Consider the following 13,426-nt stretch of genomic DNA (forward strand, 5'->3'; position numbering starts at 1 on the left):
ATTTTCCTGGTGAAGATACTGGACTTGGTTTGCCATTTCCTTCTCCAACTCACTTTTATAGATGAGGAAATTGAGGCAAACAGGGTGAAGTGACTTGCCCAGGGTCACCCAGCTAGGAAGTATCTGAGGCTAGATTAGAACTCAGGTCTTCCTCACTCCAGGCTCAGCCCTCTATCCACTGCATCACTGAGCTGCCTAGAACTTAATAGGAACTTGATAAATGCTTGTTGAATTGAATTGAATTTCAAGGCCCTGGGCTCGGAGGTAAAAAGAAAGCCAATCCTACTCTGGCAGAATTGGGAATGGTAAGGAGGAAGATGAATTTTTCTTCATGAGCTTGATTTCTTTTTCTTTCTTTTTAAACTTACGGTGGAAGGGTTGAGGGGATGAGAGGCGACAGGGAAGAGGCTAGGACACCAGGGGAGGAGGGGATATCCAGCCCTCGTGAGAATGAACTACATTTCAGGAAAAAGAGCCACAAATGACATGGAACATCCCACACATAGCAGACCTGACAGCTTTCACAGCAAAGACCCAGTGAGTGCAGTGAACCAAGGTTGATACAATCCAATCTAGAATTTGTTTGAAAAAGAACAGGGTAACCCAGAGAGGCACGCTGACTGGTGTCTCCACAGACCTGGGTGCATCCTTCTGTTGATTGCCACTGCTGTGTCTGTTCCTTACTATTGATGACTTCTCTGTGCTTTTCAGGAGAATAAATTGTATGTCCGTTTGTATGTTTCCACAGTGTTAGGTGTAAGATTTGGGCATGTGGTTTTGTTGTAATGTTAAAAGAAGCATGTTTGTATTTCCTTTTAAAAGTTGGATCTCTTGTTGAAGAAGCAGCCTAGAATCAGAGTCTGGGGAAGTCTCCTGGGCCCACCACAGTCCCTGCTGATCCATCCTTGTCTGAACACTTAGGGGACTAACTGTGTGGTCAGGGGTGGGGAATCTGTGGCCTTGAGGCCACACATGACCTTCTAGACCCTTGAGTGCACCCCAACTTCATAGGACAAATCCTTTTATTAAAGGGATTTGTTCTGTGAAGTTTAGATTTAGTCAAAGGTCCTGCTTGAGGATGTAAGAGGCCACATGTAGCCTTGAGGCTGCAGGTTCCCCCTGTGGGCTCTACCATGTAGCACTTCCTTGCTAAAATGCTGCTGCACGTACTGCTGATACATGACATTCTTGGCAAAGGAAGTATTTTAGATAAATGACTTTGTTAGAGGACTGAAGCTTGGCTTTAAGCCAAGGCACCGTAGGTAGAGAGTAGTGAGCTTGGAGCTGGGAAACTAAGCCTCAAAATATTTACTGGCTGTGTGACCTTGGGCAGATAATGGGAATTCTCTTCACCACCAATCCATCAACCAGCAAGTATTTATTAAGGACTTACTGTGTGCCAGGCACTGGGCCTGGTGCTGAGGGCAAAAGAACAGATAAGCTTGTCTTTTAATAGGGGACATTGGAAGGCCATGTAAAAACATATACAGTCTAAGCACATCTATACATATATTTGCATATGTGATTATACATGTGTGTAAATACACATGTACAAGTCACGTGTGCATGCATCTGCACCAACACACAAGTGATTTGACTACAAGGCACTGTGGGAGGGCTGTTTCCCCTGGTGTGTCCCGGTCACAGCCTTTCACATGCTTCTGAGCTCCCTGTTGCAGTGCAGCTGCCCTCTCTAGAGTGACCAGTGGCCTCTTTCTTGCCAGAAGAAATGGGCTTTCCTTGGTCCTCATCCTTTTGGGCCGTGTGGATCACCTTCTCCTCCTGGATGCTCTCCTGTCTAGGTTTTCGTGACCTCCTTCTGTCCTGGTGACTCCCTCTTCTGCCTGACTACTCCTGCCCAGTCTCCTGTTGGGTCTTTATCCAGGCTGTGTGCACTAACTGCAAGTGTCTCCTAAGACCCAGGCCTGGGCCTTCTTCTTTTCTACAGCCTCGGGTTCTGGGTCATCTCCATGCAGATGATTCCATAGCTCTGAATCTCTGCTGAGCTGGTTGTGCACCCCCATCTACACTGCCCATTGGCTATCTCAGATTCGTTCTCCTCTCTACCAGTCCTCTCTTCCCAGCTTTTCTTGTTAATGTCCAAGGCACCCTCTCAGTCACCTCCCTCCCAGTCATCCCCCTCCCAGTCACCTCAGCTTGGCACCTAGGGCTTGTGCCCAGTGAACATATTCCATTCTTCCTGTATTCCCCTGCCCCCCGCTCTCTGCTCACACAGGCCAGGTTCAGAGCCTCATCCTCTCTTCCTGGACTCTTGTCCTTTGCCTCAAAGCTCTCCTCATTCAGTGGCCAATGGGATTTTCCTAAAGCTCAGGTTTGATCATGTCCTCTTGCCCCCAGGAACAAATTTAGAGTGCTCTGTTTGACTTTTAAAGCCCTTCTCAGCCCAGTCTTCTGAGAACTTTCTTGTTTTTTCATCCTCTTATTCCTTGCTCTCTACTCTCTGGCCACATTGGTCCAATTGTTGTTTTTTCTGCACAGGCCTGATGCCTGGGCTGCTTTTCCTCCTCCCGTCCCTCTTCTAGTTTCCCTAGACTCCTTTAGGATTCAGATCACACCCCTTTCTGCAGGAAGAACCCTTTCCCTCAGACCCCTTCCAGTCCTGCCCTCCCCCACTTTTCTCCTTCCCTTCCTCCCCGAGATCATGTTTGTACATAATTTGTCACATGCTATATCTTTGATCAGACTCGGACCTCCTTGAGAACCGGGGCTGGCTTTTGTCCTTCATCCTCTGCACCCGGTACACAGTTGCTCCTTAATAAATACTTGTTGTCTGACTGACCAGCAGAGAAGATTCCCAACCGGGGAGCAAACTCACAAACTACAGATCCTTGGAATATGGAGAGTTCACTTAAAAAACTTAGTCACCCTTGATCAGAACATTTCTTTAACTTGGTAAAGAGAGTCTCTGAAACATAATTGAGTTTTCCTTGATTTTTCGGGGTCATAAGAATATCAGTTAGTCTCCTTGACTATAAGACAGTGCTACATTTCAGGATTACTGTGATATTTGTGGTTCTTTGAATCCAGGCTGTGTGGCAGAGGCTGTGTCTGTGTCTAATGGACTTGACACATATTGTTTGACCACGCGTCCCCTCAATGGTCCCAGATCTTCATAGGCCCCTTTAGCCTTGCTGGCCCCCATAATGTGTTCAACAGGGATTGTAGTCGTTTCTGCTCTTTTTCTATCTCAGCACACACACCCTCTGGCTTGCAGGGTTGAGCCTTTTAGCAGGAATAGGTGACCCTGGTGCCAGGGACTGTAAAAACATCTCTTTTTTGCGGAAGACCTTGACAGATGGGAGCAGTGGAGGCCCTGGCATGTGGACTGACTGCTCTTTTGTTTTTTCTTTTTAGGAATGCACACCTCATTTAATTGACATGTTCAAAGAATACTGTTTTACAGGAGTTATTGGTGGAGAGGTAAATCCACCTTTTGACCACCTGTGCTCTAACCCAGTAACAGAAGAGATGTCGGAGTGGTTTCCATTCTTGTGTGTTCATTCGTCCCTGGACAATACTCCTTTCCTTGGTTATTTCTTCCATGGCTTAACGTAAGTAGAAGCACTGTGGACCATGAATGACTCTTGTGCCTGAATGCCAATGAAACTACTTTTCTGATTTGTCAGACTACGAGGGATTTCTATGTGGCACAATTCCTTTCTGAAATTCACCGACTTAAAAATGTTTTGTTCCATGTTTTAGTTTTTCTGAGTTTATCTTATGCTGTGTGTTTGAAAGAATGATGTCAAACTAATGACATTTGGCCGAACAGCTAATAGTTAAAAATGTGAACAACCATTCTTTTTCTTTAACTTGCAGTTCTCATAGGGAAGAGTATGGCTTCAACTTACCTGAAGACTTCGAAGTGAAAGACTGGTCGGATTTTGGCTATCTGCAGGACGTTCCACTTATGACAGTGGAAAAAGGAGTTTTCACTGTACCCCAGGTCAGGACTTCAGTTTCCAAATGTGGCCTCTGCAGTCTTCTCGCCAGGCACTCAGTCTCTTTCATTCAGCCCATTTCGTGTGAGATTCTGGGATAGGCCCTAAAGTGTCCACAGACACAGAGCAGACTCAAGGCATGAGGACCTGCCATTTTCATCATTTCTCCTCCTTGTTTTTATTTCATCTCAAACACTCCAATGAATGGATGTAGGATTTCAGTAACAGCCCAACCTGGAGGACTTTGGGCCATGGCCTCCCTTCATACTGTCTACAAGGGGTCCTCCAGGTGTGCTGGGAGTCCTTACTTTCTGCTCAATCTGTGTTACACAGATGTTGTCCTTTTTCTTTTTTTCTCCATTTATTTCTTGTTCTTGAGTGAGACTTGTCACAGCAACTACCCTTAGAGATAGCGTGCAGTAGACAGAGCCCTCAGCCTACAGTCAGGAGTTTGTTGTTGTTGTTTGGTCGTGTCCGATTCTTTGTGACTCCATGCACTCATCCATGGGGTTTTCTTGGCAGAGATGTTGGAATGGTTTGCCATGTCCTTCTCCAGTGTGTGGCCCCATTTTAAAGATGAGGAGCTGAGGCAAATAGGGGTAAAGTGACTTACCCAGGGACACCCAGCTAGGAAGTGTCTGAGGCCAGATCTGAACTCAGATTTTCCTAACTCCAAGCCTGGTGTTGTATCCACAGCACCATCTAGCTGTCCCTAGGAATCAGGAAGACCTGAGTTCAGATCTGGCCTCAGACACTCACCGTGTGACCTGGGCAAGGCGTTTCACCTTGTGACAGAGTCTGTTTCCTCATCTGTAAAATGGAGATAACATCACATCTGCTTCTCAAGTTTACTATGAGGATCAAGTGAGTTTTTTGTTATTCAGCCATTCAGTTCTGTTTGACTCTTCATGAGTCGAGTTACCTCATTTACAGATGAAGAAACTGAGGCATAGAAAAGTCAAACAACTTGTCAAGTGTGACTGCTACTGAGTATCTGAGGCTTCCTGCCTATATGTCTAAGTGCATGATGTACTGCCTCTACACTAAGCTTCTCTTGACATCCTCTCACGTATCTGAAGGATCAGATCGACAATCTGACAGCTCCTGCTTGTTCTTGGTAAAGAGCTGTTGGACTGAAATTCTGCTGACTCGCTGCCCTTGAGTGGGCTTTCATTCTGCCAGCACCGTTATAGTTAGGAGTTAGAGAAACAAAGACAATTCAATGGAATATTTCTGAGTCCCATGTGACCCAAATTCTTAAACAGCTCAAATTATGCAGTGCTTTTTTTTTATCCCAATCAATCCTTGTAGTGCTTTCTGATGCCTTTCCTGTGTTAATTTTAAGACTTCTCTTGTGGTAGGAAAGAGCCAGTGAGGGTGAATGAAGTCAGCATGTGGGGTGACTGGAGGGGGCAGTGTGCTGTAGTGGAAAGCAAAAGGAAGACCCCAGTGCGAATTCCCCCTCGAGCACTTGCTTTCTGGGTTATCCTAGGCAAGTCACCAAATCTCTTGGAGTCTCAATAGGCTCATTTTAAAAATGGTGACAGTGGCAGTTGCCTTTGTGTGGCCCCGAAAGAAATGATGTAGAAGTGCTTTGTAGACCTGGGAGAGCTATGGGAATATTTGCTGTTAGTATGGGCTTGAAAAAGAGGTCTCTTCCTAAACCAGTTCCCCGCCTTGATAAATGATGGGAAAAAGTCACTGTTCAGGTCCACCAACTGGCCTTTGTTGAACCTTTAATAACAAAGGAAGTGGGCCACAGAAAGGTGCCCAGGAGGCTGGCGACCAGTGACTTTGTGGTGGCAGGAACAGTGATCACTAATCTTACTGTGTTCATATTGTCCCTAGATGTCCATAGTGGGGCAGTGTATCCAAGAGGCCCCCGTGGGCTTCCTTCAGAACTTTGATGTCAGCTGTGTTACTAACTTGGCAGCACTTCAGGAACGGGGAAATATTAGTGAAGTGAAGATCAAAAACGGTATCGTTGGAGGTAATGTCATGTTTGTTGTAGGGGGAGGAACAAAAAGTGCCCCTATTCCATTGCGACCCCATGATATTGTACTACTGAACCACTTTGGTCAGAACGTACTCGGTTATCTGTTGGGGAAGCCATTTTATTTTTAGAAATACTTAAAAGGCCCTTTGCTATTTAAAAATTTTAATTCATTTAATTTTTATCAGCATTTATGTAGTGCTTAAGATCTGCAAAGTGCTTTCCAAACATTATCATATTTGATCTTAGCAACAACTCTCTGAGATAGACACTCTTATTAACCCCCTTTTACAGGTGAGGCAACAAAGGCAGATAGAGATTAAGTGATCTGCTCAGGGTCCCAGAGCTAGCTAGGAAGTGCCTGAAGCTGGATTTGAATTCTGGTCTTCCTGACTCCAACACAGTCAAATAAGATAACACTTGTAAAGTGCTACGTAAGTGTGAGCTGTTGTCATCCTCCTCCTCCTACTCCTGGTACAGCCCCACTGACTTCAGAAGGCTGTGAGGGGGGTCAGATGAGAAGATTGCCCAGAGAGTTCTACCAGTGTCGGTGAATAGCGAATAAGGGTAATAAGCATAGAATAAATAAGTAAAGGTGCAGAGATCGATTCTCTTTCACAGCCAAGCAGCCTCTTGGCCAGTTCTTCTTGTGCTGCACCTAACTCTGTTGTCTCTTTTTTGTCATGGGTCTAGATGAGCGCCAGGCTCCCAGAATGCCCATGTACTCGTATCTGATGGGTTCAGGTGGGCAGAGAGGGAGAGGCTGGCATGGAGAGCCGCTTCAGGTACCATAGTTAGTAAATTAGAGACAGGCTTTCTCTGAAGAAAGAAAACGAGATTCCGACATGCGGTGCAGGCCCCCTGAGGTGGCTCTTTGTCTTCCTAGGCTTTGTCACACCCGAAGTGATCTATGAGGAGACAACTGCTTTAGACAAGTTCATCTATGGCACAGGTACTTTATTGTGGTCCCACCTACCGGAAAGTTCTGCCAGAAGCCAAAAAGAAAGTGCTTCTGGATAGGAGACTTTGGGGAATGTCTGCTTTTCCAGATAGGCAGGAACAATTCCATGTTGTCTGTCTCCCCAGCACCTAACCCAGAGCCTGGATGGTAGGTATTTAATAAATGCTAGTTGAAGAATTGATTGATAAAGATCTAACTTTTTAGAACTTCATTGAATATGTTGGTTGGTGAAAAGATACAGACTACTCTTGCCCCAGGAAAGAGATGTGGGAATGTAAGGGTAAAATGTGGCCTGCACTTTCTGATGTGGGTTTGGCTTAACTAGTTTTCTCATAAAGAAAGTAGGAAGGCTTTCCCAGGGAGTGACTTGTGGAAAAAACAGAAGGATACAAATTTAGGTTTAGAATACTTGTCTGCCTTTCAGCCAATCCCTTCCCTCCTCTGTTTGCTCATCTGTAAAATGAATGGCTGGACCTGAGACCTCCAATGGCCCTCCAGCTCCATGACATGTAGGACCTCCGTTGGCCTTGTTTCCATGTCTGTAACATGATGGTCATCTCTGCTCCTCTGAAATCAGCCCCAACACTCTTCAGAGAAGATGACCATCCGTTAGGGCTGGCTGCAGTTCTTTTCACAGACCCTTTTTGCTTTTTATTTTCACCATTTAAAATAGTGACTTAAAGTAGTGACAGCTAAGTCATTTGGACTTTCAGTGACAGCATTGGATTTGATAAGAGGGTCTCTTTCTGTGTCTCTTGGATCTGACCGTGTTCTGAGGAGAGTCTGCGGCTCAGGGGACTGACTGTGGGTCTGTTTGCAGATGTGTTACTTCATCCTGGGCCGTCATTCAAATATGTGAACTTGGAAGAGCATTATACTTTCACGTGGCAAGAGAACCAAGTCATTGCATTAACTGTCAAAGTCATTTGGGCAAAAATTCATACAGACCAGCAAGGTAATACATGGAGAAGCAGAGAATTTGATTTTTTATTTGTAGACTTTTTTCCCTTGTCTTTGGGATACCTGTGATTGAAACAGGCCAGATATGTTTCGTGCGTGTACTTATGACTTCATTAAAGATAGAGAGGTGTGAGCATCTATTTTGGATATTTAAAATATAATTATAAGTGGTTGACCTCGGTCCCAGAGAAGAGAGGAGAAAATCTGTTTCTCCCGGCTTTCTTTGCAGAGGTGGGAACCTGTGGGTGTGGAATGTCACCTACACTCCTAGATTCAGTTTGTGTTGGTTAGTTTTGCAGACTGCTTTTTTCACCTCTTTCTTTTTATTCTTTTATCAAGGGATGCCTCTGGGGAGGGTCAGGATTGATTTGGGGGAAGGGTAAAGATATAATTGGAGATTAAGGTGGTAGAAAAGTAGAAGATGCTCAGAAAAGTGTTTAGGGTAAAGTCTATTTCTCAGGAGTCTGAGATGGGGCCAGATCCTTTATTTCCTACAGGGGAATTAACCATCCTTGTTACCTTTGTTACTGCTGCTGTTTTATTTCTAGGAATATTGACACAGAGATTTGAAGTCACATTCGTAAGCTTTAATGCTACAGATAGCCCCAAGCGATCTGGAAACCCAGGTAAGAGGGTTGTACTTTAATTCCTCTGGTGAAAAAAATCAAGAACTGATGTTTTGAAAAAATCCCTATTCCTTCCACCTCAAACCTGCAGATCAGCCAGCCGTTTCATTTCTATATAGTATGGAAATCCAGAGGTTAAATATGATTACTCTGTAAAGTTGGTCTGGGAGGGGCAGCTTGGTAGTGCGTAGGGATACATTCTGGCTCCGTGACCCTGGGCAAGTCACATGAAGGCTCAGGGCTCCAGGGGATTCTCCCATGGCAGAAAGGGCAGAGAAGGCGAAATCTGCCCAAGGACATGAATGGCTTCCTGGGGACTTACAACACTGCAGAAGCCACAGGTCCCTCCAAGTCAGAGAACAAATATGCTCAGCATTTTGTTTTGTGCTTCTGAATTTAAATTTTTTTTTGTCCATTGAGACATTATATGCTTTTCCTCATATCTACTTTCTTGGAGTGCTGTCAGTGGATTCAAGTTTTTCTTTATATAACGAGTGATGTTTCAACAGAAAGACAAGGTGATTTTTAGCGATTAGGAAATACAAGCTTTTCAAGAAGTGGAACAGGTTGTAGATGGACTTTTTCATGTGCTAATAAAATTATACATGATCTTTTGCTTGGCTATTTTGAAATCCAATTCCACAGTCTCCAGAGTGGCAGGGTTTTTTGAGAGCTAGGAGTAGGGTTTCATGTTCACTTTAAAAGGTGTGGGAAGACCATTGAATTTGTAGTCAGGGGATCCCTTGATTCTGCCACGTGCCACCTGTGTGATCTTGGGTGAGTTACTTGTCTCTTCTGGGTTTCAGGTTCTTGTCTGTATTGAAAAGGAGGTGTTAGACTTGATGCCCCTAACCTTTGACCCCTAATCTATGGCCCTCTATCTAGTTCACTAACAGGTTTATTTGCTTTGCAGACAATAGTAATTCCAAGCTTGGGCATGTGCCAACATGCTGTAAAGTCTGAAAATGAGACCCAGGGAGGGATTGTGTCTCTGTGATCCAAGGACTGACCTCCCTGAGTCCACGATGACAGCAGGGTATGAGTTCTGTGGCCACCTTCATGAATGTCAGGTTGAGGAGGGCAGGGTGCTGAGGTCACGTGACCAAGATCATGGACTCTCTCCTTATATAAGCCACGTACGGAGAGCACTGTGTAGGGGAAAAAGCACTGACCTGGGAGTCAGAAGACCTGGGTTCAGATCCCTCCCCAGACTAATCAGACTCTTCCTTGTGTGACCCTGGGCAGTGCACTTAATTCCACTCAGACTCCGTGGCCTCTGAGGTCCCTACCAGCTCTAAATCTATGCTCCTGTGAATCAGTTAAATTGTGGAGGGCTTGTGTTTTGCAATGGGGATGCAAGTCCCAGCCCTGATGAGATGAGAGACCCCTGAATGATAACGATATCTCTAGTGCACTGCACAAACATTATCGCTTTGGATCCTCACAACAGCCCTGGCAGGAAAGTGCTGTTCTGCTGTCCCTTTTACAGTTGAGGAAACCAAGGCAGGCAGAGGTGAAGTGCCCTGTGTGGGGTCATGTTTTCCTGACAGCAGTCCTGGCGCTCTGTACACAATGTTGCCCACCTAGATGTCCCAAGTATAATGACAACAGCCCACATTTCCATAGCCCTTTTCTCATGGTATCCCTGACAGATAGGTGCTATTATGGTCTCCACTTTACAGATGAGGAAATTGAGGCAAACAAAGGTTAAGTGACTTGCCTAGGGTCACACAGCTAGTAAGGGTTTGAGGCTGGATTTGAACTCAGGTGTTCCTGACTCCAGACCCTTGTCTATCACATACAAGCTGTCCCTTCCAAGCCTTAGCAGGGAAATCCATGAGTTGTTGAGGTTGAAAAGGTTGGCCTGTCTCCTGGTAATGAGCATTGCTTCTTGTCCATCCAGCAGCTATCCAGCCCATTCATTGCTGGTCCCATCTTTAAAAATGGTGGGGATATCCTTCTCACTGGTCTGTCCTTATGCCTCTGACACTTGAATATTCTTGGTCTGGTCTTATTTCCTTTTGGTTTTGCACGCTTCCTTTGCATTCTTGCTTGAGGCAGCACTTTCAGTGCTACCGAATTGCAAGGAAGGGTTGGTCGAGATGCCACCAGAAGTCCCTTCGAACTCCATGGGTCTGGAATAATCTTATTAGGAGAAAAGCCTGTTAAGCCTCCTGCATTGTCTGTGTCTAGGTTACTACTCTGGCAAGCCTGTGAGAGCCCTGAATTTGGAAAGTGTTAATAATATCACCACTTTAAATCTTTGGCGGCCAGGTAAGCACGATTTGTTTATCATTAGTTTGGCTCTAGGTTGTAATTAGAGGCAGCCTTGTTCTCTGATTCATTCTGAGCAGGAAAACCCACCCCCCCTTTCACTTCTGTTTCTGCAGTTTATTCCCTAAGACCTTTGATGATGTTTGGAGTCACTGTAATGGTTCCTTTTGCCAAGCTGGCCTGCTCAGTGTTCCCCAGATTTCATTTCCTACCTCCCTGCTTTTGCACAGGCAATCTCTCATGTCTGGAGTGCTCTCTTTCCTTGTAGAACTCCTGTCTCTTCTCAGTATTAAGCTCATGTACCACTTCATTCATTGCTCCATCTCTTAGGTCCTTCTCCCCTAGGCTCAGTGTATTGATTTTATATACATCCTGTGAATACAAGACAGAGATGTGAGTGTTTATTTTGGATATTTGAAATATAATGATAACTAGTTGACCTTGGTCCTGAAGAAGAGAGGAGAAAATTTATCTCCCTGCTTTCTTTGCAGAAGTGGGGCCTATGAGGGTGGACCTTCACATACACTCCCAGATTCCATGTGTGTAGTGGTTAGATGGAGGAGAGGATTGGTCGATGAATAAATGAGCTCTTAAGCATTTATTAAGCACCTCCTAGGGGCACAGTGTTGGTGCCAGGGATGTACAAAGACAAACTGAGAGAGTTCCCACCCTCACAGAACCTGTATTCTAATGAAAGATACACACAGATCAGTAGATAATAAAAGCGACCTGTGGACGTTATTCCTTTAGAGCTGGAATTGTTTAGTTTTTTTGTATTTATATCTCCCATGCTTAGTACATAGTAGGTCTTTCATCATTGCTTGTTAATTGATTGACTGATTATCTGTATACAGCCTTCAGTGGTAAGCAAATTCCTCAGGGCAGGGGTTATTTGAATTTTATCTTTGTGTACCCAGCACAGAACACAGTGCTTTGCACACAGTGGTAAACACCTAATAGATGCTAATCGATTAATTGATTGATTATCAGGATTTGGTTCAGAAGAAGAAGCAATTCTGGATTCTGAGGCCATGTCTGTCATTGGTGGGTGTAGTCTACACTGGTGCCATCCCTCATTGGTAGGGGGAGCCTGGCTCTGTTTGTCCTGGTTACTGCCCTCTGCTGACAGAGCCTGCATCTCATCCTTGGAGCAGGCTCTCCATGGCCTCGCAGCTAGTATGCATAGGCACAAGGACTGCCTTGGTTTATAATTGGTTTGGGAAAGTTCATGGGATCTGTGGGACCTCCTGAGCCACTGTGTTCGGAAAAATCTGGAACTTTGTTTCGCCTTAAGTGAAATGCCAGTAACAACTTGTGTGAAATGAAGTCTCTGTCTTAACAGTGCGTTTGTTTTGTAGTTGGCAGGGGTCTGTGCACGGGAATAGAAACCACCCCGGTTTTATTTGGAGAAGATGCTATATCTGGATGCCTCTTGGAGCTTGGCATTGATACAAACTGTACTCAGCTCAGGTGAGATGGGAGGTTGGTAGATTTTGGGTGGCTTGCTGAAAAGTCATTCCAGAGTATTGATGTGACACATAATTCCTAACAGAAGACAAGCCACCATGGTAGGGTGGAAACAAAGCTGGATTTGGAGTCCAAAGAGTTCAGTTCTAGTTTAGTCCTAGTTTTACTTGGACTTGGACACCTCACAGAGCCTTTCTGTGTCTCAGTTTCCTCATCTGTAAAAATGAAGAGATTTCACTAGATGACCTCCAAGGTCCCTTCCAGTTCCAAATCTATGAGCCTCTGTCACAAAATCAAAGTCCATCTGAAACATAGCCAAGCTAAGGGTGATCATGGCCTTCACGCAGACACTCATTTATAGAGCAGTTTCTTGGTATATCTGGCTTCAGATAAATCAGGTTTCCAAGACAGATCTGTTTGATGGGAATAAAGCCAGCCCTTGTAGCCATCTTCAGACAAAGCCTCCTTTTGGTATTGGTTACATCTGTGGCATTGACTTTCCTTTGGGCTTTCCAGGGCACCCCTTGGCCACTGCTGATGCCCTGCCCAGAAGCATCCAGGGATCTGTGTAGGGAATGCCACATCTAGTGGAGACTATCTGCATGGCTGGCACTGAGGCTACAGGGAGTTACCCAAAGACTCGAGGGTGAGGAAAGGGAAGATAGGTTTTAAATGGAAAGAGAGCTGGGGCAAAACAGTTAGCAGCAGCTGTGTGCCATGTCAGAGTCCAGAATCCAAGTCACCTCACTGTGATTCATGGAGACTTACACACTAGCCTTGGGAGGACTGAAGGAGGGGAAGAGCGCTACATTAAGAGGTCTCTATCACCACTTGGGGTGCTAGGTGGCACCATAGTGCAGAGAGTGTCAGGCTAGGAGTCAGGAGGACCTGAGCTGAGTTCAAATCTGGTTTTAGACTAGCTGTGTGTCCCTGGGCAAGTCACTTCATCCTGTTGGCCTCAGTTTCCTCATTTGTAAAATGAACTGGAGAGAGAAATGGCAAACCACTCCAGTGTCTTTGCCAAGAAAACCCCAAATGAGGTCACAAAGAGTTGGAAATGGCTGAACAGTTCCTTTTGGAACTCAAAGCTCCAGCTGGGATGGCCCATCTCCTCCTCCTGCTGGCTCATTCTGACTCACTTACCAATGACCTGGCTTTTGCATAGAAGGACTTCTAAAGGCAT

The 13,426-nt window shown here is 45.2% G+C and overlaps 1 protein-coding gene across 4 annotated transcripts in view; it reads left to right on the top strand.

Annotated features, from left to right (window-relative positions):
- Positions 1 to 13,426, top strand: part of TCTN2 (tectonic family member 2) — a 34,863-nt gene that overhangs the window by 10,763 nt on the left and 10,674 nt on the right. For 3 of the 4 annotated variants that reach the window (XM_072600677.1, XM_072600680.1, XM_072600679.1), the window contains exons 6-13: positions 3,376 to 3,572; positions 3,841 to 3,967; positions 5,811 to 5,952; positions 6,842 to 6,907; positions 7,737 to 7,871; positions 8,425 to 8,502; positions 10,696 to 10,776; positions 12,135 to 12,246. In XM_072600677.1, the coding sequence (XP_072456778.1) occupies positions 3,376 to 3,572; positions 3,841 to 3,967; positions 5,811 to 5,952; positions 6,842 to 6,907; positions 7,737 to 7,871; positions 8,425 to 8,502; positions 10,696 to 10,776; positions 12,135 to 12,246 (938 nt within the window). The remainder of the gene's footprint in view (positions 1 to 3,375; positions 3,573 to 3,840; positions 3,968 to 5,810; positions 5,953 to 6,841; positions 6,908 to 7,736; positions 7,872 to 8,424; positions 8,503 to 10,695; positions 10,777 to 12,134; positions 12,247 to 13,426) is intronic. The other variant, XM_072600678.1, reaches the window with a different exon arrangement.

Source organism: Notamacropus eugenii, chromosome 4 (assembly GCF_028372415.1).
Source record: "Notamacropus eugenii isolate mMacEug1 chromosome 4, mMacEug1.pri_v2, whole genome shotgun sequence".
Taxonomy (NCBI): Eukaryota; Metazoa; Chordata; class Mammalia; order Diprotodontia; family Macropodidae; genus Notamacropus; species Notamacropus eugenii.